This window comes from Anser cygnoides, chromosome Z (genome assembly GCF_040182565.1).
Source record: "Anser cygnoides isolate HZ-2024a breed goose chromosome Z, Taihu_goose_T2T_genome, whole genome shotgun sequence".
NCBI classification, from domain to species: Eukaryota; Metazoa; Chordata; class Aves; order Anseriformes; family Anatidae; genus Anser; species Anser cygnoides.
This window is the reverse complement of record NC_089912.1, coordinates 3,579,277-3,601,939: the sequence shown is the minus strand read 5'-3', so window position 1 is coordinate 3,601,939 and position 22,663 is coordinate 3,579,277. Positions and strand designations below refer to the sequence as shown.

General features: G+C 39.0%; 1 protein-coding gene across 10 annotated transcripts in view; it reads left to right on the top strand.

Annotated features, from left to right (window-relative positions):
* ADGRV1 (adhesion G protein-coupled receptor V1) overlaps positions 1 to 22,663 on the top strand; it is a 289,328-nt gene that overhangs the window by 184,502 nt on the left and 82,163 nt on the right. For 9 of the 10 annotated variants that reach the window (XM_066988535.1, XM_066988534.1, XM_066988533.1 and 6 more), the window contains one exon: positions 15,873 to 15,989. In XM_066988535.1, coding sequence (XP_066844636.1) covers positions 15,873 to 15,989 — 117 coding nt within the window. Of the gene's footprint in view, positions 1 to 4,415; positions 4,437 to 15,872; positions 15,990 to 22,663 lie in introns of those variants that run through there. The other variant, XM_066988541.1, reaches the window with a different exon arrangement.

The window sequence follows — 22,663 nt, the reverse complement described above, 5'->3', positions numbered from 1 at the left end:
GTTCGTAAGCTACTTTATGCACTTTTGACCTTCTAGTGTTGATTAATTTTACACGTGGGAGGGGTCTGAGGAGTGTATTTGCTATTATTAGTATGATTGAGTATAGGAAGTGTTAGAAGCACTTGGTCTCAGCAAAACATCCATGTTTCTGTAGGAACAGGCAAAATGTTGAGACTAAAAACAGAAACAATCTCTAAAAGGTGATTGGTTTAAGATGTGTGACTGTTTAATACAAACATTCTTTGTGTTTGGTTTGTGTTGCAATGAAAGATAAGGACATGCTCCTAAGAACTAAAAAAAAAAAAAGAGGCTACAGAAAAAGTGCTTTTGTTCACTTCTTTGAAGTAAATGTAGTGATTAATTGCTTTGGAAGTATCAGTTAAGTCAAGAGGGTGTTTGCCTTCTTGTATACGCGCCCAGACACAATACCATTCTGTTTGGCCTTTTTTTTGCATGCATATTTGATTTAAGTGTATGTTCCTTAAAGCTGGTTTTTCAGAACTGTTTTCTGTCTTGGCTTTTTTGCCTGCAAAATTACCATACATCTGTGAGAAATATTCATTGTTTTGGGCCTGCAGAACATAAACAGCTCTCAGTTTTACAGTGACAGAGCTGCAGAGGAACTGCAGTCACCTCAGGGAAGGAATGTAAACTGGGCTAAGCATCTATCTGCTAACAAACAGCTCTTTTTAAAGAGCTTAGATCTTAAGTTGTTTGACTCTGGTCCAATCAAGAGGAAATTGGTCTCTGTGCTGTGAGTGACAGGAACATATTCAGTGTTCAAAACATACCCAGGAAAAAGAAAAAAAAAAAGAAAAAGAAAAAAAAAGAAAAAGAATTAAGCCAAAGATACTTATTCCTCTGACTGTGAATGTTTTCAGAAGAGAATCCTTCATTGCACTGCATTATACAGTGTATGTCCTATGAAGTCCTAGCACACTGTCTATTCTTGCTATTAGTTTTCTGTCAGTCAACTGTTGGTATATAGAATTTTCTGGATATCGGTTTTAAGACCATAGAATAAAAAACAAACAAGCAAACAAAAAACATGCTTAATTGTCAGATAGTAGGGTCATAAACTTTCCTTACTATTCTGGAAGATACAGTACAAAACATTTTCGAGCCTAAAAATTCCCTGTTGTTTTAACTACCTTTGAAATGCTTTGTTGCCTAAAAGCAATTTTTGTGCAAGCAGGTTCATTTGGAAATGGATTTGAAATGTTTCCAATTGCTTTTTCTGTTTTTCATCTGACACAAGGAAGCTGAAGATGCTTCTAAACTGCTGCCTGATCACAAACGGGCTTTGTTCCTCTTACAAGGTGGGTTCGGTGGATCACGTAACTGGAAACAATAAATGCAGTTGCAATGCATAAAAGAGGAGCGTATGGGGGTTATTAGTGCTTCTCCACTGCTGGGGCCCGAGGGGCTCATAAGCAAAGGTGAGGTGCTGGTGGTGGCACCACAGCAGGCTGCCATTTCCCTCAGCCACACCAGGTCCTGCGCAGGGCCTACCACGCGGCCCACACGAAGCTGAAGCTGTGACAAGACCAGAACTCCACCTTTCTCGAACAACAAATAAGCACTACTTCAAAAATATGTATATACATATATTCACGTTATGACATAACTACTATGTTTCAGGGAGCTGTTTAAGAAAGTTTGGGCTCAAATCCTGCTGGATGTTAACACAAATTTGTTTTCCCTAAAGCCGACTGGCCCATGCAGCCTCTCTCATGTGCAGTGTCCCATAACTGCAGGCTCGTTACCAATAGCCAGTGGTCGTAAAAGACTCTTGAAGCTGCTCATATCTGATGCAAACAATGATCTCTCTCTAGGAGGTCTTATTTGCCCAGCCAGTTGGATTGGGACTGCAAGGAAGCCTGCATGGGTCCATTTTTACCTGTGTCTGAGTGTGGGTTTTTGCAGTACATGGGTTGTATAATTTAGAAATGGCTTATTACAGAAGCATAGAGTCTGAATTTTCATTTTAAAACACATTCCTACAAGTTAAAGATGTAGAAATAGACCCAAATCACACTGTCAGTTTTACTCTGAGAGAAGAGGTTTTTCTTCCTCATTCGGGTGAGATCTCGAAAGCTCCCTGGTAGTTATCAACTGCTGTGTTCATAGCAGTGTAAGGCTTTGAGAAGTTCATTCTGAAGCAGTAAGTTCTGGCTCCTTTTTCAAATGACTTTTTCCCTGAGAAATTTGATAATACAGAGTTGATCCAGACTTGTTAGTTTGTCCCACACCTCCTTGTGACCCAAGCACTGGAAGACTTTTTTGCTTTTGTCAAATATACTTTAATCCCAGCTTTTTGGGCTGAAGACCGAAGATTTCCTTTAGTACAGGATCTGTTCTACGTGTTCCCTGCTAGATTTAGGCTGAACCCTAAATTGGGCTCTTAGAGTTCTCCCAGGCTTTCCTGTTCATGTCTTGCAGCTAATGTAAGCTCTCTTTTTTAACTGGTCACTTCTACCCAGAAAGTCATCAACTATTTTAGTTTTCCTAGCAGGGCCGTCATACCCCTGTTTCCACATCCACACAGCTAACTCAGACAGCCTGGGAATAAACCTACTGGTGTGCCCTTAACTCCAGTGTGAGACATGTCCTGAATCACTGCTTTTCCATCCCCGTCACCATCAAGGCTAGGAAACAGCATTTCAACACAAGTGAAGACAATAAAATCTGTTCTTATGTATCACCTTCAGAGAAAAGATGCAGATGCAGAAATGCGTTATTGACCTGTCCCATCCTAGTTACAATTTTCAACAGACAAGTCAGTCTCCTGCCTCTGTACTCTCCCTGTCTGTCCCATGATGTCAGATGGCCTCCTTTGAGAATAACTAAACTTTTCCGATGGAATCAGGAGTCTATATGTTCTTTCTTGTCCTTATGTCCTACTGTACCTGCAAATGCAAGCTGGTTTATAGATTCCCTACAAAATGAGTTTCTAGTAAGTAAATTTGTGTTCTTGTATGAGTACAATAGAGCAGGCTTATTTGGATATTTTGTTAGTTTTCAACAGAAGCCCAAGTGATGCAGTTAAGTGCTTTTGGACCAAGGGATTCCATATAAAGCAAGATACAGAAAGGCAAGCCCGTGGCCCTGCAGCTTCTCTCAAGTCATCAGGCAATCCTGTGACCATTATTCACATCCAAAGCTATTCACTATTAAAAATGTTGGAAAGAATCAGCTGGAAAAGTATTTATAAATGAGATAATCCAAGGACGCTAGTATGTCTTTCTACTTGCAGCATTTAGAAGTTATTACAACTTGTTTTACTTCCTGTAGCTTAAAACATTTACAGTGCTTCAAATTCAGATGCACCTAGCCATGATGAGTACAAATCACTGGCTATTGGCTGCTTTGGGTGTGACAGATAAAATACCTTTTTAACTCTAATTCCTACACACAGTTTGGGGATTTGTTAGAACAAGAAAGTTTATGCAATATCTCAAGTCTTGTGAAACAAAAATATTCACGTCGCAGGCTTTGTCCCACCTTTTACATAAAGTACATGAACTTAACGAACTGATCCTGATGTTCCATGAATGTCCATTAGAAATGTGAAGCTAGTAAGCATAGTAAATGAAAACATGATCAAAATGTTGCCCAAAGCATGGAATATGTTTAAGTGCTTCATTCTTAGCATCCCCCCAGTACTAATTTACCAAACTAATGTTTCAAATTGAAAGGAATTAAGACAGAAACATTGAAAAAGCTGATGACTTGACAGCATAGAACTGTATGTTCAAATTTGTTTAGTATTTGACTGGAGATCTTGACCGTGAAACAGGAATGAGACCATATGAACCTATATAGCCCAGCCTGGTGCACAGCTGTCTAATTTCCTAGGTAGTATTTAGTTATTTTTTTAATACAAAAATCTACGTGAATATTACTGCCTTAATAGAAATCTCTTTAAAAACATGTGAGAGATCATTTAAAAGAATTAGACTTGATACACTTTCTATTTTGAGAAATTTTGCTATGTCTGGCTTTTAACTGCTATCTGCAAGTCCACTTACGTTAGGCAAGGAAGTTACTGTGTGGTCTGCATACTCATTGTACTGGTGTCTACATAGATTGCATACCTTGACATATGGTCCCATTTTGTTTCCAACACAGATGAAGAGGGATTAAGATTAACATACATTCTACAAAGCTAACCCAGTGAGAAACTGTTAAGGAAACTGTTCTATTCTCCAGTGCTCACCAGAAATTCTAGTCACTAAATATTAAGTAAATATCAAGAAAAGTAAGCATTAGAGTAATTGTTCTGACTAGTTTCCTATGCAGATGCTTTACTCCAGAATAAACAACAGTTTATTTTAGAAATCATGTTTACATAAAGAAAGTAAGAAGATTTTATTTTATTTTATTTTATTTTATTTTATTTTATTTTATTTTAGGAATAAGTAACTTTCTCCAAAGTTCGTTTTCATGAAGAAACACAGAACACAGATTCTAGCTAGATGAGAAAGTTTCTGTGTTTGAGTTTGAAAAAACAGGTAAGTCTGTACCCCTGAACAAAGTCCAGCACCAGGCACCAGGCGACACGACTTCCAAATTCTATAAATACTTGAACGACACTCTGGAACTTATTTTTACAGTATTCTCTCAGTACAAGAAACAAGAAATTGTACTTGATACCTAATCTATGTTATTGCTTTAAGGTTAGGCACAATTCTAGAATCCTTATCTTTTTGGCATACTTAATGCATTTTTCTTGTTTGTCTGTTTTTAATCTAAGCCATTGCTTAGAGCACTAGTGACCCAGTTCCTTCCCTGGCTTGTTTACAGTTGAGGTGAGTCTGTACTAAACAGATAAACTATGAGTACTAAGAGATTATTTAATACGATTTAATACTCTGTGTCAGCTGGCATGCTTGTGATGGTATTACTATAGGCAATTGAAAAATCCTATCTTCAAATGAAATTATCTTAAATCTTTACTGCTTCTTATAGCCTATGCTATTTGTGAATTCACATTGATCTTTGCAGGCTCAAAATTCAATCTGTCCTTTAACACAATAATCCAAAGAATTCTATTCTAAAATCCAAAGCTTTTTGTTTTTGTTTATTATTTTTTATTGGGGAGGGAAGCTGCTTTCTGCTTGTTAATTGTGAAGTCTTTGCACAGAGAAAGCAGACAGTTAGAGATACGTGTATCACAATATATAATACCGGTCACTGAGGTAATCATACTCTAGGCCATTTTTGGATATTTGGAAGAAATGTGGATCAAATGTTGCCATAAATATGTAAATAATGTCAGCATTTCTTTAATATCATGGATTACAAATAATAGTAGATCAAGGAAGTTTACTTCTTAGCCTTTGTTGAAGAATGCTTGTTTTGTTCTAAGTAAACTTCCATATGTGTGAAAAATGCCTGACGAAAGTTGAACTCTTCCAATTAAATATTCTCTCATATCATACCAGACTTCTTAGAATAGTCTTTCCAATGAATAAATGAAGACAGTTCCCATAGTCTTGTGAGGATCTTGATTTCTATATCTAAAACTTTTTTTTTTTTCTTCTTCTTAATACTCTAGAGTACATGCTCTACCAACAGAGGTACTGATGAAAAGCATAACCATTTACCACCATCAGCCTTCTTCTAGAGGTTACATTTTTAGCATACCTGCTTTTGAGCTGCTTACACAGCTACTAATTCTGTAAACATATCTCAGATTACCTTTAGCAGTTTAACTAGAAGGTCTTTGCTTAACGTAGGTCGTGTTAACTGAAGAAGAAAAGAGAAATCCCTCAAGTTGATCTCCGACCCATACAAGGAGACGAATTTGTAGGTGGAGGTTGGCTGCTGAAGCATAGTGAAGCCAGAATACACTGTGTCTATAATTACGTCTTAGTTATTTCTTTTTAAAGAAGATGGGTAAACATTTATCCTTTACAGTTGGCTAATCATATAGAGAAGCATGGGAGATCTTTGCTACCACACATAAAATATTAACCAGGGGCCTACCCAGATTGCACCCTGACCCCAATTTATGGTGAAGATGCCCTACATTGTATTGTCATTACTTCACAGGGAAATCTCCTGTAGGAATGCAGGCCAAAACAGAGTTTCAGTTTACTCCAGCCATGGTCAAGACTATAGGGAGTGACTTTAGAGAAGAAAAATGAAAATGAGAAAGGTAACTATCTGCATAGAGCATCAAGAGTTAATAATTGCTTTTCCTTTGCAGTTATTTACCTAACATCATAAATTGCTGACCCTGGATAGATTCCTAAATTCAGCTGAGAGCTAATAAATGCTGCTGCTGTCTTGTACTTATTTCAGGAGACTGACATCTGAACTTCAGGAAAAACTATATCCAGAAATGGAGGAAGTGAAAAGTCACATTAGTAACAGTTTTAGCCTACATACTTTCTAAGTGTACATATATCTCACTTGAGAAGCTTCTAGAACAAATTAATCTGTCATGGCAGGTCTGCTTGGGGTGTGATGTGAGTTTCTAGATAGAAAACAGTAGGAGGCAGATCCTACCATAGTAAATGCTCAGTGATCAGAAAAGCGCCCTGTAACAAAGGCTGGAAAAGACTGCAGATATGTTTCCTATGGTTGCAAAAAGAAGCTTTCCCAGCTTCTGTTTGCATCATTTAGGCAGAAGTGTTGTGTTGCTGAGGACCTTGCAGTGGGATTCATGGGGTCTGGCTTGTGTTCTGTAACAAGTGACAAAGCAATTTGCATCTTTGGACCAGGTCCAATACAAACTATAGGCAATTATGCCAGATACATTGTTCTGAATCTGTATATAAAAACTAAATTGGTGACAACCTGCTAAGATCCTGCTATTCCTTATTTTTCTTTATTAAAAATAAAATAAAATCAAGTATAACTTCGCACGTATTGCTCAATGCATCCTCTGTAAAGGACACAGCTAGAACAGAGGAGAAACCATGCTACATCTGACCACACAGTCTGGTATTTGCAGAGGATGTGAGCTACCCCAGCCCTTTCCTGAGGCTTCCAGCTGCCACTGCACAGCCAGCTACGAGCTGATGTGCTCTCGATCGTGGTGCTTCGCCCACTCCTCTTCTCCATCCTGCACCCTCAGACTGCTGGCTGCCTTGCCTGGGGAAGCAAAAAAGTCCTGAGCCTGAAAATGGGAAGTGGGAATGGCAGAGAGTGAACCCAGCATGAAACCAACTGGCATCCTGCTCGGCTGGGGGAAGGGAATGAGTAACATATGGTTGCTGATGGCTAATCACTGCTTAAAATGGTTGCCAGTTCTGCTGCTGCTTAATAAAGTGTAAACATCTTTATACAAAAGCACCATGGGTCACTGTGTTGTAAATATGCCATCAGTATTTCTAGCAATTTTATTTTAGTTAGCTCTTTAGCTTTTCTTACTTTAAGGTGCCAGTTTGCAGTGATATATAATAAGCATGCTGTAGGCAAATAATTCATAAAAACAAAAATGTCTCTAAAACATACAATGCAAACTACCCAATAAGACTTCAGAGTTGCTGTTCATAAGGCACTTACATATTAAAATAGATCTTCATTATCATAACTGAAGACAAAAGAAATAAAGCTAAACATATGTGTATTATTTTTCTGGTGGCAGTTGCAAAGCATCACCACCTGAATTATGGTGGTTTCTGAAACAGTTTCATGACCACTGAAGTCATGTAGCACATGTATAAATTCACATAGGAACTTAGGTCTTTATTTGTGCTTCGATACAGAAGAAAGATGAGATGAAAAGTTAGTTTTTGAACTTTTCTTTTGACCTAGTTAAATGCTGTGTTTTGAATCCTCTAAATTATATAACCTCTTTTTCTCTGTGCTCTAAAACATGCTGCGTGTTTTTCCAGGAAGTCTGACTTCGAATTGTTGCTTGTGTCCATAAATCTCCAGAATTTTTGGTACATCCTTTGTTGGTATTTTTGTCCCAGCATTTAATATCAGAACACAAAACACAGAGAGAACACTTGGCTCACATCAGTGGTGTCCTAACCTACCAAACAGTAACAAAAAGTATGATTCATGTGCACTATTATTAAGCAGTGTCCCTGTGTCCTGGAGGGTACCCCAGGATTTTTACCCATATAAAGTAAATTCAAAGCAGAAGAGAGCAGTTCGGTGAGCACATGGGAGTTTTTATGTGCTTATTTTCCTACATTATTGTTCATTACAATTAAGTCCAACAAACCACAGTAAATTCGGCCTGTGATAGTCTTCCTCTTACGAGATTCTGTTGGTATAAGGACAGATAGCACGTGGCTGGGCTCTTTGTTTTCTTTTCTTCTTTAGTAGAAATGCATGTAAGCAAGTTGCAAGGAAGGAGATAATCTTTTCCTTTCTGGAACAGAGAAATAAATTTTGGATTAGAAAAGAATAAAATTAATAAAACAAGTATTTTTACTTAGTGTGAGAAATGAAACGGCCACTGTCAGGATCAGTTTCTGTAAGACCTACAGGAAGACATTTATGGCTAGAAGAAGGCAATGTGTAAAGCTTTGTGAATGCTTACTGTGAGGCAGAAATTTGCAGAAATTACAAAAAATGCAGCATAAGTATACTGACATGCTCTTCATTTGTCTTGGTGTGTGGGTTCCTCCCGGTGGGAAAGGATATTTTTCTCAGGAAGTCTGAGAAGAAATGTAGAAGCAGGGGTGCTTCCTGCTTGGATGAGAAAGTGAAACCAGCAGATGCATAGGACCTATCCCTGCGTGCTCCTCCAGAACCTCCAGAACCTCCAGAACTGTGTTGTTCTGCTGCTTGATGCCCTTTGCACCTGCTTGGGTTACCCTTCTCCACGGCTTTTGCTCTAGAGCAGAGCAATTTGTTCTCCCTCTTTTTCCCCAAAACAACATACTGCTTCCTCAGCTCTTCTTCCAATGCAAGGCAAAGGTTGTTACTCTCAGACCTGTTCTTCTTGTTTGAAAATATTTGTTGCAATTCTTAAAATTACAACACTTCACTGCTGTATTATTTCACTTCTACCCTTTATTCAGTGTTTAGGGGATTTATCTGAACATTTACAATATCAATGCTGAAAGCATCAGTTTTCTAGTATTTGTGAAGGAGCTGTGTAGCTGATATCACATCAGATATACCTTGATCATTGTAAGATATTTCTTGTCAGTGCTTCTTGAATTGTAGGCTGAAATATCTGCACAGAATCTTAAGATGGACTGGTTCAAGTTGAGGGGAACATGGTTAATTTATTATGGATTTCAACAGAAATTGTTCCTGTCCTCCTTATTGGGCGTTGCATATTCTCTGACCAGGAATAGATGATACAATATAGTTTGCCATAAAAAGCAAGGAGAAATAATCATTTAAATATAAAAAAAATGAATCTTCTTTCATCAAAGTATTCCAAATGCAGTAAATGTACTAGATTTCTGTGGAAGGGTTCTGGAGGGATGGCACACTGTTAACCATTGTAATGCAGAAACACCTTCAGAACAATTGGTGGAAGATGCAGTGCAGGCTGAAGTGCAGAAGAGGAAGTACTGACACTTTGGATGTCTGTGTGGAGTTATCACTCTCAAAATTCTAAATGCAGAGAAATATGTGTTTGGTAGAGTTGATGAAAAATCTGTGATGCCCAGTTACCATTGCAAATTTGTATGGTTCAATGCTACTTGAAAAACCACATTTGTGCTGTTGTCTGCACTCAGAATGAGAAATGCTGAAAGTAGTAATCAGCAATTCATTAATATTTAAGTTTCTTCAAAGGCAGTCACTCACAACTCTGTGCACAGGTAAATTTTCCCATGCATAAGTCTTGATTTGATTGTACAGTGACCAAATATTATATTATACTGTAAATTATGTTGTACATACTCTAATTGTCCAAAAACAGGCACAATTCATTCTGGTCTGACGTACACAGTTTAAGGTCATTACTTTTATGGCTCAAAGTAAAGATAAGGTTTGTTTCCATCCATTAAATGCTTTATTCTCATTTTAAAGTCCATCATATGGTAGCATATCCACACTTACTATAGCAAGCCGTAATTACTGCTATTTTGTATTCAATTCATGTATTCTTTCTTCTTATTTAAGTTTGAGCCAATCTACTTCTCAGTCGACTACTGTTTGGCTGATTGGCATGGTCAATGCCAATTCAACCTTCATGTCTTTCCTTTTTTTTCTTTTATACAATATTTGAAAGGCGGCTTTCACTTAGGCTTTCTCTGTAACTTTCTGTAACAAACAAAATCTAGCTCTGCTAATTCTGAATTCATATTTTAATAAATTCTTTTAGCAATAGAAAGTTGATTGATTTCCCTGCATCACCTGTAGTTGTCATAAATGAATATGCCATATACATGTGGTTAGTCACGTTATATGACAATAGTGTAGTCTTGTGTGGAACTTCTGGTATTTTTTCTAGTTATATAAATTAAGATAAAATAATGAAAAATTTCTGGTAAAAAAATGTGCCATGAGGCAGGAGAAGGAAATATATTAATTATGACTCCAAACTAACAAAGTGAAAATCTTCATAATTTCAGAGAAGATAGTGAGTGACTCTGAAGATTACGACTGGAATAAAGGCAAGATAGAGGGTAGAGTGAATAGTTCGGTGTGAAGGTTGCAGCTACTGAGGCGTGAGGGGAACCCGAAGGACAGGTGCATTCATGTGCTGGAACAGAAGCATCCCTGTTCCTGACTTCGAAAACGCTGGTAGGAGACCTTGCAGGTCTAGTAGCATGTATTTTTCACAAGTCCTTCAGAGTGCTACTCTGTGACCGAAAAATAATAGATAAATAGGGAGAAGTAATCCTGACGACTGCAGGACCACTAATTCAGCTTTAGAAAAAAAAAATGTATCAAAAGGCACAGAGATAAATGAAGGGTGTAATAAGACCTCCCCAGTGTTTCAACTTAGATCAGGCCAGACTATTCTGATGTTTTTCTTTGGTGAGATAAATACATGTCACATAATTAGTAAAATAATAATAGGATTAGTCCAGTGTGGGAAGGGACAGAGTAATGGGAAGAAGACAGCTGTGAGAGAGCAGTGAGTGATGAGAGGCATTTCACAGATACGAAGGGACCGGTCCGTGGAACAGAAAACAACATGCCTGGGCAAAATGCACTGACGGCATAAAGCAGAGATGCACTGACACTACAAAGTGGTGTTGGGTAGCGTGGAGAAAGATGTGAACAGCTTTGAAGGCTGAATCATGAAATACGGTGCTATTTGCTAGACCGAAGGGAAAAGTCGTAACTTGCAGGCTAACAGCAAAACATTTCTCCCTGGCAAGAGGTAGTCATAGAATCATAGAATATCCCGAGTTGGAAGGGACCCTAAAGGATCATCAAGTCCAACTCCTGGCACCGCACAGGTCTACCCAAAATTTCAGACCGTGTGACTAAGTGCACAGTCCAATCGCTTCTTAAATTCAGACAGGCTTGGTGCAGTGACTACTTCACTGGGGAGCCTGTTCCAGTGTGTGACCACCCTCCCGGTGAAGAACCTCTTCCTGATGTCCAGCCTAAACCTCCCCTGCCTCAGCTTAACACCGTTCCCATGGGTCCTGTCACTGGTGATAACGGAGAATAGGTCGCCTGCCTCTCCACTCCCCCTCGCGAGGAAGTTGTAGACTGCAATGAGGTCTCCCCTCAGCCTCCTCTTCTCCAGGCCGAACAGGCCCAGTGACCTCAGCCGCTCCTCGTATGTCTTCCCCTCTAGGCCCTTCACCATCTTCGTCGCCCTCCTCTGGACACTCCCCAACAGTTTAATGTCCTTTTTGTACTGTGGTGCCCAGAACTGCACACAGTACTCGAGGTGAGGCTGCACCAGCGCAGAGTAGAGCGGGACATGAAACGGGTTGAAACGAGAAGAAAAGCTGGGTGTAGCAGATGATCATGAGGTAACGGTAATGCTGTATAGCAGAAGCATTTTCAGGGCAGACAGGAAGTTAAGGAAATTGCTGGATGAGAATCTTGTGAGACCTCTGCAACTCTTCATCCAAGTCTGAGTGAGTGTTCTCACGACAGACAGAACCAAAGCAAGATTGGTATGGAAACGGAGAACAAAACTGGTATGCACACCGCAAAGACTTCCACACAAGAACTGCTTTCCCTGCATTCATGACAGTGCAAACCCCAGGGAAAAGGAAATGCTGTCTAATGCAGGAGAGGCTTCCAGCAGAACAGATAGAAGCTGACCACAAACAAGTGCAAGCTGGAAACTGGAAGGCTCATAGCTAGAAGAGGAGTGAGACAGTTCAAAAATACCCTTCTTCATACACAAATGTTCAGTTTTGTAAACAATCTGTTTTTTATTCATTTTTCATTTGATGCTGAGGACCTAGGTTGAATGCTCAGGTTTTAATTTCCTTGCATATAATTGCTAGGTAATTAGCTTAGTGTTACAAAGGAATTGCAGTATCCTTTGGTTAATTTACTGAGTAAATGACTGTCAGATAGGAACCTTGTCAAAGATCTCTTCGCTTATTAACAGATGTGTATTATTGTTTTTTTTTTTTTTAACAAACAAACTTTTTTTTCCTTTTCATTTTGTGATGAAGAATCTTCTGAGTGGTACACTATCACTTTGATTTTGAGTGTGGCACAGAAATACCACGTACAAATTAACAAAATGAGCAGCCTCCTATGTGAGTGACTTAAGTCAGTTATTATCTTTAGTTAAATCATTTTGTGGGCAAGACTGACTGAGTAGCAGGCAGAAACATTATGTGTATAATCTCTGCATAGAACCAAACGGCAGGTTACAAAGATTATTTGCAAAGGGACATTTGCAATCATATGATCTCTATACACAGAGCTCTGAACAATTGGTACCAAGAGGAACGCTCCCTGTATTATTTTTTTTAATGTTGCAAGAGGGAACAACTTATTCCAATATGAGGTACATCTTTCCCATATTAAGTAAGAGGTTCATCAGTACAAAAGACTGCCCACTGCAGTTAAAACTTAGTGAAGTACAGAAGGCATGACACAGTAAGGAGTAAGGAACGATTTATTTAGAAGGTGTTATTTATTTTTTTTTTGTCTCCCTAAACATCCCAGGGATTACAAGAGAGAGGCCTGTTTAGTGGCCTGCACTCCTGGTGTTTCTGGTAAGTTGCAGTGCGTTGCATTTTAAGCTGTGAGTCACGATGCAGCCAGTGTTTGTCAGAACAGCACAGTTCAAGTACAGCCTCTCGTACCAACATTTCAAAATACGGCTTGCCACTTGTGCTGTAATCCAGGTCTTAGTAGAGCACTTGTATGTTCTGCCCAAGATGCAAGATAAGAATCATATGAGAATAATAGATATTTCTTTTCCTCTTCTACTTTTTTTTTTTTTGTCTAGACACTCTAATGATATTAATTACAATGATTTCTTAGATGAGTGATTACTTCAGCTTCAATGCTGTTTTATCTCACCAACATTGGTCAGTATCCATGAGAGGAACACAAGCTTAGCACAACTTTGGCCTCTTAGCCTTGTTTTGTTAGAAAACTCTTGGCAGAGTGAGGTACCTCTTTTTTATTATTATTTTAATATACAAAAATATACAAAAATAATTTTTATTGAAACACAGGAAAAAGCTAGCAGGGACACTTTCTTTGCAGATGCAAAACTCTTGCAAGCCAACATTTAGCCCAGAAGGTTCCAAAAACATGTTCCCAGGACTTCTTTCATCCCTCCTTTGTCTCCAGTGTGACAATCTGCCCTTGACATATACACAAACCTTCTGGGAACAAAGGGTGGCAGAGCCCCTCCACCTGCATGCTGTATTTAGCTTGTTGTGAGTACAAGCATTTGGGAAAAGCACTGTTGGTGTGGTTTGAGCGAGCTGGTGCTGCACTGCTGTTTACACAAACATTTCTTGTGTTTATCCCCAGTGGGACACAGCTATTGCACACAAGTTTCAATTGTGTTTAACCCACTCCAGACAATGACATTTGTTTCAGCAGTGTCAGCACTTGGCAAACTGCAGTCTGTATTAGGCTGTGTATTAACCTCTTAATAACCAAGTGGTTGTGTTGCTATGGCCAAGCTTCAGTTCCCGGCAGAACCCCCATTAACTCCACACAGAATACTAAAAGTGCATTTGTCTTCTTTAGATAATGAAATCCATCTTGCAATAGGTTTTAGCCCAGTTGTTGCCTAGTTGCTCATTCATATTCTTTCATTTCATTCTTAGATAACATTGTCTGCATGACAGATACCTATTTGCTGCAGTGTTTGTCAATAAAACTGCCTTTATAAAGATATTTTTATAGAAAAGACACTGGGTATGAGTGCATTTCTCTTATAAATACGATGCCCAGGTATATACCAACTCATCTGGTATAATTGAACCTCCTTCTCCACCCATCTCCTAAAATATTTTCACTGACTCTGTTTTAAAGCAGCCGGCACAGTCTACAAATTGTATTACCAACAAGTTAATGGGCTGTTGCTCAGAATAGTATTCTATGTAATGGAAAGGAAAAAATCATCAGTTACTGCAGGCATTCAGTAGGTAAACTAAGCTTTTCTTTATGTGAACACTGTAATTCTTTAATGAGGCCTGCTTGTAGAATTGTTTCCTCCTTAAATAAATTCACAGAAGACAAAGCTGAAAGTTTCTGAGATGTGTTTTAATATTAAATTTTATATTGGTATTGCTCAGTAGCGTTCAATGCAGCCAGAGTCAGTGGTGGAATACCTTTATACCTTAGACAACGGATTGGCTGCTTACTCCACTGACATATTGTCCCTTGATATTTGGCATGTTTGTGGAAAATAATTTATAGCTTTCTGGTGAGTGTGAAATCCTGGCCTGCTCTTAGGCAATGGCAGAAAGGCTCATACTCGCCTTTACCCACTGTTACCATGTTATGTGATGGGGTATAATATTGCAGCTGACAGTGTGGAAGGCAGTTAATACCTCCTGAGTTTGTTTGCTTTTTTTTTTTTTTTTTTTTTTTGCTTGGGGTTTTTGAAAGCTGATAGAACTTATAATAGTTTTGTATGTGATATTGTGGAGTTATACATAACGGGGTGGTGACATATGCAACATTATAAAAATTTCCAGTGAGACAGCTAAGCCCAGGTGCTGCTGTGTTGCTTTTTCTGGACCTCTTGGAAATGAGCATTATCTGAAATTTACAGCTTGGATAGATCTTACACATTCTAGATTCAGACTCTGGAAAACTGTGGGCCCACTTGTCCTCTCACGGTGGTGCAAAGTAAGAACAATCAGATTTGTCTGTGTGTGAGTCGGAGATTTGGCGTCCTCATGTCCTGCCATCCATACTAATAGAAGACAAATCAAGAAAAGTCATCTGGGTGAAAAAGACAATGAGCAGGAAAAGGTGGAAGGTAGTACGTCCATATGAAGTCTAAATAGCAATGAAAGTTTTTAAACAAGATATTTGCACAACTACAATTTGCAGGAAAAAAAATTATATACTTGCAAAACACAACAAATTTGTGATATCAGTAAACTGTTTTTCATACCATTCAATAAAATTTCTGTCCTTACTGAAAACAGAATATAATGTCTCTCCCTTTTTATGGAGGAAAATCTCCAACCTCAGTTCAAAATCGGGTGTCCAATGTTGCATAGTAAATAGTGTGAGTAACAACATTAAACAATAAAAATTAAATCTCTCCACAGTCTTTTCAGATATGGATGTAACGGATATGAGTTTTCTTCAAGAATTGTAAAGCTGGTCTTGTGGCTGACGCTGCTAAAGGGTCATTCCTTTTGGATGAATATTAAATGTATTTTTCCAAGGCTCTGCTCAGCCTCTGGAACTGTAATTTAGTGTATATTTTACTTTCAAACTGAAGATAACATCATCTTTTCCCTCGTCATTATTATTAAGATAATCTTGTTTGGTTTCACTATGTGTTTATTTTTCACTTATAGATTTCATTCCTGGCCTCTGCTTACCTCAGCCAACATCTCTCAGAGGAAAGTTGCTCTGCCCTTGCATCTGTTACGCATTACCTTTACCTCTGCCAGTTCAGCTGGATGCTTATTCAGGTTAGTCTTAAAATCCTCTTTCACCCCCCTTCCGAAAACCTCTTTAAAAGTAACTGATACTTCAACTGTGATTCTATTATTTCTTACTATACATATGTATCTGCAATTCAATACTACTGGGAAGGCAAAGCATTATATATTCTTTATTCAACCTACAGTGTCAGAGTAAATATTCAAGACTTTTCCCCTAATATCCATTACAACTGCATAATAATCTCACTTTGTCCTATAGAAGTTATTGTCTCAGAACACTGAAAAACTGTTTTATTGGAGTTTATTGGTTTTTTAAATGTCTCTTCTTCGGTCTGTTGAAACAGTCTCTTAAAGTTGAAATGCAAGTATAAACTACAGTCACTTTTGGAGTCAGTAGTGTTTTTGTCATTAGACTTGTATAATATGACAAACATAGCTTCATAAGATTGCATTAAAATAAGGAATATATACATTCATAGATACTCCCAGAATTTTGATGTATTATACAACAGTACATGATAGAAAAAATAATTGAACTTATGTGGAAGACCATGAACAATCAAATTTGTCACGGAAAAGTATCAGTAGTAACTCAGTCAAAGTAGCAACCTGTGAGGTTGTTTGGAAAACACATTATCAGACTCTCTTCTAAAAAATGTACATATGTAACACTAATGCATGAATTATGAGATTTTTTTTGTCTGTTATTTTAATAGTATTTCACTATAGCACATTTATTGTAGCATTTAGCATTATAGATGTAGCCACGTACATTACTATACCAATTCTCTAATATGCAGATTGTCAGACCAAACAAGGAACTGCAAATTATGGTATATATCCAAATGCAACTTTTTCTTCTAGTGATATTCATGTGGTATCAGGCATTTTCTTGGGATTGTGTCAGGCTGACATTCACTGAGAACCCTAACAGGCTGTTCAACAGCTCCACTGTGACTAACTAACGGCGCTTTTTAAGAAGAGAAGCAAATAAATCGTCTAAAAGCACATTACAGACTTAATGGAGAAAGGGGTGAATGGGTGTTTTAGGTACTGTTTAATGTGGTGTGTGTGTTGTGGTATAGTTAGATGTGGATGTAGATGGTCTGTCATTTATGTTGCTTTTGCAATTGTTGCTAAAAATGCAGTGCTATCCTTGGTTTGTTTGGTCCATTCTGAACAGACGTCTGAACTGCTTTGTCTCTAGTGAGGCAGTAATGCTGCTCTAGTAATGCTTTTTTATTGTCATTTTTTCCTTTTCCTCTGAATGTATACAGTTAGCCAGAAAAAGTATTCTCCCTAGTGGATGTTTCTTTCTGCTCACTCTGTCAATACTGATTTTTCAGTTCTTCATCTTCTCCTTCATCTTGCTTGGTGTATGACATTCTCTTAGGTTGACTAACCTAAATTATTTTGTGACCTGTAGATATATTTCCATCTTCTTCGCAGCTCCTCATTTACTTCATTCCTAAGTCACTTCAGAGCACTTGAATGTTTCCTATTTTGGACAGGCAAATTGGTGCTTTTAAATTACCACTTTACTAGGATATCTCATGTTTTGACTGCAAAGTGGCTTGATAGGACTTCATGTTCCCACTCTACAGGTGTTACATTACATTAAGTAGCAGATAATTCCCTTTTGGAATGCTTGCTCTTCCAAGGATTAATTGCTTATAATGACAACAACAACAACAACAAAAAGCATTGACTGTTAACAGCTGGTCATTTTTACGGCTATAGTTGAAATCTGTTGTTATTTTTTGTTGGAATAAACTTCTGCCAGATCCTATGAACTTGTACATGCCATTTGATTTTGTGGGGCCTCAGGCTTGTATTACTCATGAGGACTCTTCATGCAAATTTGAGGTGACAAAGGTGCTTAAGAGGGAATCCTTCATCAGGTGCTGAATGATGAGCTGACAAGTAGCCAGGAGTAAAACTCAGAATTAAGGGGAATGGCCCTTTTTCTAGGTGTAGGTCTTCATCTGTGAATAATTTCTGTAGTTTGAAAGACCCAAAAGGAAAGAAATCATCTGAAATGTAAATGAATCCAGCCCTCAGCTGCAATCTAATCCTCTTGATAGGGAGTAGGTCCTGAATTTATATCTCTCATAGCAGAACTAAGTGAATTAACTTCCTAGCAATTGTTTATTTTGCAGTAATAATTTTGTTGGAACTGTCCCAGCTTATAAAAATAGTTATATATTTATCGGAGCAGGAACTTCTCTAGCTGCTACTTCTTGCATCTCTTTCCCTACTGTGATTCAAGTCTGATGACTCAGATCAACAGAAGACCTTGAGTTTTCTGTGGACTGGAGCCCTCAACTGACCTATGAGAAGACTTGGGTTTCAATATCATTCTTTGGATACAGGCTTCAAGCTTGAATTCCCTTATACTGACGGTGTATCTCATCTTTATCCTGTTCTGCAGTAGAGAAACAGTGCCTTGGCCATAGGGATAGTTTGGAGTAGGCAGATGGGTCAGCCTTCTTTGACACAATTTGGGAGGGGAGAGGACTGTCCTCTGAATTGTAACAGCTATCTTGGTTACAGTGCAGTCCATATCATTAGGAATCTCAGTTGTTAATAGTGCAGTAGGGATGGAGACAGATTGCCTTACTCTGCTGTCAAGACCTCCTTGTCATCCATTCTCCATTTGCATTTCCACCCAAAGCCTTGAGGAAGCAATGACAGCACCCTAAAGGAGTGACAGAGACATCTCTGTGCTTGAATTGGTCCCCACAGCACTATTAGAAAAAGCTGTGGATCTAGGGGAAAACTGGACAGGGAAAATCTAGATGCTACAGCTGTCTGAATGGCAGGTTTAAATTCATGGGACATTTTGTATTTCTGTTATATTTCTGTGTTGCTGTTTGTATTTCTCAGCATTGTATACTTAAAACACACAGATCATGTGTGCAGAATTAATAACACATTTATACTTACGTGGGACTTACATAATTCTGTCTGGGAAACAGTGAAAATATGAGAACAGATTCTGTATTGCTCACGCAGTCACTCTGCCATCTGCAAGGCTGCACAGAACAGTGCATATGCCTGATCACTCTATACGTATTTGCTAGTGCCAGGCTTGATCACTGCACACAGAAGTAGATAAACATGACAATTGAGTGTGAGCTGTGTGCAGATGTGTGCAACTTGCTATGAGCTGAAACATCCAGAAAATCCAGACAATATTAAGTGATGAAAAGGTGACTGAGCAACATTTCCAGGCATCAAATGTCAATTGGAAAACCCAGGTTTAATAGTAAGCTGGACCTATACATATTCATTTTTGTAGTCCAGATCCTTCATTTTCTAGACTCCAGGACAACTTCCTTACTTTTTTGTCCTAGTCTATGTATCTCCTGCATGTTGCTAGATGTAGCTAGATGCTTAAACATTATTATATTTTAATAATGGTTGCAATAACAAAACACATAGCACAGTATTCTAATTCTTCTTCCATTTTTAGCTTCTTGTAAGCTTACATTTGATATCACTATTTATGCTACCCACACAGTTACTGCCCACATGCTTGCCAAAATGCAGGAACAGAAAGGACCTCAGAGGCAGAAGGACAGAAAGGGCTGTCTGCAGACGCAGAACAAAGGGCACATCAAATCATCCTTGTCACAAGGTTGTCTGAGTGTTCCTTTTGTATTGTATTGTCTTGCTTCCTGGATTTTATGCGTGGATTTCATAGAATCATAGAATCAACGAGTGAGTTTGGTTGGAAGGGACCTTAAAGGTCATCTAATGACGACCCCCCTGCAATGGGCAGGGATGTCACCCACCAGACCAAGTTTCTCATGATCCCATCCAACCTGGTCTTGAACACCTCCAGGGATGGGGCAGCCACAGCTCCTCTGGGCGGCCTGGGCCTGGGCCTCACCACCCTCTGAGGGAAAAATTTCCTCCTAACCTCTAATCTAAATCTCCCCTCTTTTGCTTTTAAACCATTCCCCCTTGTCCTATCATTATCTGCTCAAGCAAAAGGTTGCTCTCCATCTTTTTTATAAGCCCTCTACAGGTACTGGAAGTCCTTAGTGATGTCTCCCTGTGAAGTGTTCTCTTTTTCAGCCTGAAGAGCCCCAGCTCTCTCAGTCTTTATTCACAGGAGAGGTGCTCCAGCCCTCTGATCAGCTTTGTGGCCCTCCTCTGGACCTGCTCTAACAGCCCCACACCTTTCTTGTGCTGGGAGCCCCAGACTTGGACGCAGGGCTCCAGGTGAGGCCTCACCAGGGCAGAGCAGAGGGGTGCAATCATCTCCCTCGCCCTGCTGGTCACCCCTCTGGTGATGCAGCCCAGGATGCAGTTGGCTTTCTGGGCTGCAAGCATGCACTGCTGGCTCATGTTGAGCTTTTTGTCCACCAGAACCCCCAAGTCCTTCTCTGCAGGGCTGCTCTCAGTGAGTTCTTCTCCCAGTCTGGACTCCTGTCTGGGATTGCCCTGAGCCAGGTGCAGCACCTTGCGCTTGGACTTGTTGAACCTCCTTAAGTTCACATGGGCCCACTTCCCAAGCTTGTCCAGGTCCCTTTGGATGTCAACCCTTCCTTCTGTTGTATCAACTGCACCACCCAGCTTGGTGTCATCTGCAAACTTGCTGAGGGTGCACTCGATCCCACAGTCTAAGTCATTGATAAAGCTATTAAACAGTAGCAGTCCCAAGACAGACCCCTGAGGGACACCACTCATCACCAGCCTCCACCTGGATATGGAGCCATTGACCACCACTCTCTGGGTGTGGCCTTCAAGCCAACTCCTTACTCACTGAATGGTCCATCCTTCGAATCCATCTCTTTCCAATTTGGAGATCAGGATGTCATGTGGAACCATCTCAAAGGCCTTGCAGAAGTCCAGGTAGATGACATCAGTCGGTTTTCCTGTGTCAACTGAGGCAGTCACTCCATCCTAGAAGGCCACCAGATTGGTCAGGCACAATTTGTTCTTGGTGAAGCCATGCTGGCTGTCTCACATCACCTCTTTGTCTTGCATGTGCCTTGACGTTGCTTCCAGGAGGATCTGTTCCATGATCTTGCCAGGCACAGAGGTGAGGCTCTCTGGTCTGTAGTTCCCCGGGTCCTTCTTTCTACCCTTTTTGAAAATGGGAGTGTGATGTTTCCCTTTTTCCAGTCACCAGGGACTTCACCTGACTGCCGGGGCTTTTCAAATGTGATGAAGAGAGGCTTGGAAACCACATCAGCCAGTTCCATTTTATGACCAAAGACAATTTCTGTAGGTTGCAGAAGGTTAATGACATTACTCAGTCTTTCAAGGATGAGGCAGTCTTGACTGCAGAAGGAAAGGAGTAAGCAAGGTGTATATTACACTTTGTGCCCACAGCATGAATTTAGCCTGAAATATTTGCCTTGTACTAATGCTGAAATTCAGAAGACTTCCTTCTTACAAATGTCTCCGCATACAAATGGCTGTTGCTACAACATAAGCCTGTATGTTCAAATGCAGTCTGTGCTTTTATCTTAGGGGGACAAACTAAGGATGCCTTTCAGTGTTCTGTTGTTCTTGTGACAACCATTTTTCAGGAAACATGACTCTCTTCTTTTAGCATTTTCTAACTTGTTAACAAAAAAAAAAAAAATAAATAATGAAAAAGAGTGCAATAATGGTAAAAACTGTCTTTTGAGGAGAGAATGAAATTTATGTAGTCCTCAGCTGTGATTTCTGACACAGAGAAAGATTATGGTAAAAGGCAGACTCTTTGTTCTGTTTTGATCCATTGTAAAAGTGGAGTAAGCAGAGAAAGTGGCAGTTCAATAAGCAAAGCAAACCAGAGTGAATGTCATGAGCTTGATGTCACACATACCTGAATCCTTGTCCTTTGTGGATTTTTAATGGTAACCTATGGTAACCTAAGTTTTTGTTGTTTGTTTGGTTGTGGTTTTTTTTTTCAAATAAATTTGTTGCAGACTTGTAAGACAATTACTTATTTTACAATGTTTAATTCTTTTTTTTTTTATTTATTTATTTTTGAGCATGATTAAAGGGCTGTTTACCAGCTTACAAAAAGGAATTACAAAAAACCATACAGCCACTCTTAAAATGAAAGCTGTCGCTATTCATAAAAAGAAGGATGTACGGAAATAGAAGCTTTCCCATTGAGCTGGGAAAACTTTTATTTAAAGTCTTGCAGCTAACGTTTACCTGAAATCCACAGGTATCACTAAAGATAAATGAATGAACAAAGAAATAAAAAGCGTTCGAGTTTCAGGAAGGTGATTTCAATTGATTACATCTTTCAAAAAGAAAAAAAGGTTCACTTACCTTAGCATTGTTTCATTAGAGTGCTATTTGAATTTGTAGTAGTTTCATATCCTACGTCAGAACAATAACAACTTAAACATTTGTTCTTCCACCTGAGCAGTCGAGAAGTGGACTGTGTGTTTTATTCTTCTGTAGGACTGGTTATTGTTGCAGCATGGCAACAGGAAACAATTTGCTAAAATTAGCACCAGTATTTGCATTTCATTGATTTAATTTTGAAACTTCAAAAGGTTGAAGACAAGAACTTATAATTATCAAGATAGAAATGTCACTGCACAGGAAACAGCAAACTAACCCAAACTCCCTTATGTCTTTGCTGGAGTACTAGTGTTAATGTGTTTTCTGTGACAAATGAGGTGAGACAGGTAAACATGACTAAACAAACATGGAGCAAGGCCATTAAGTACAGTTTCTTA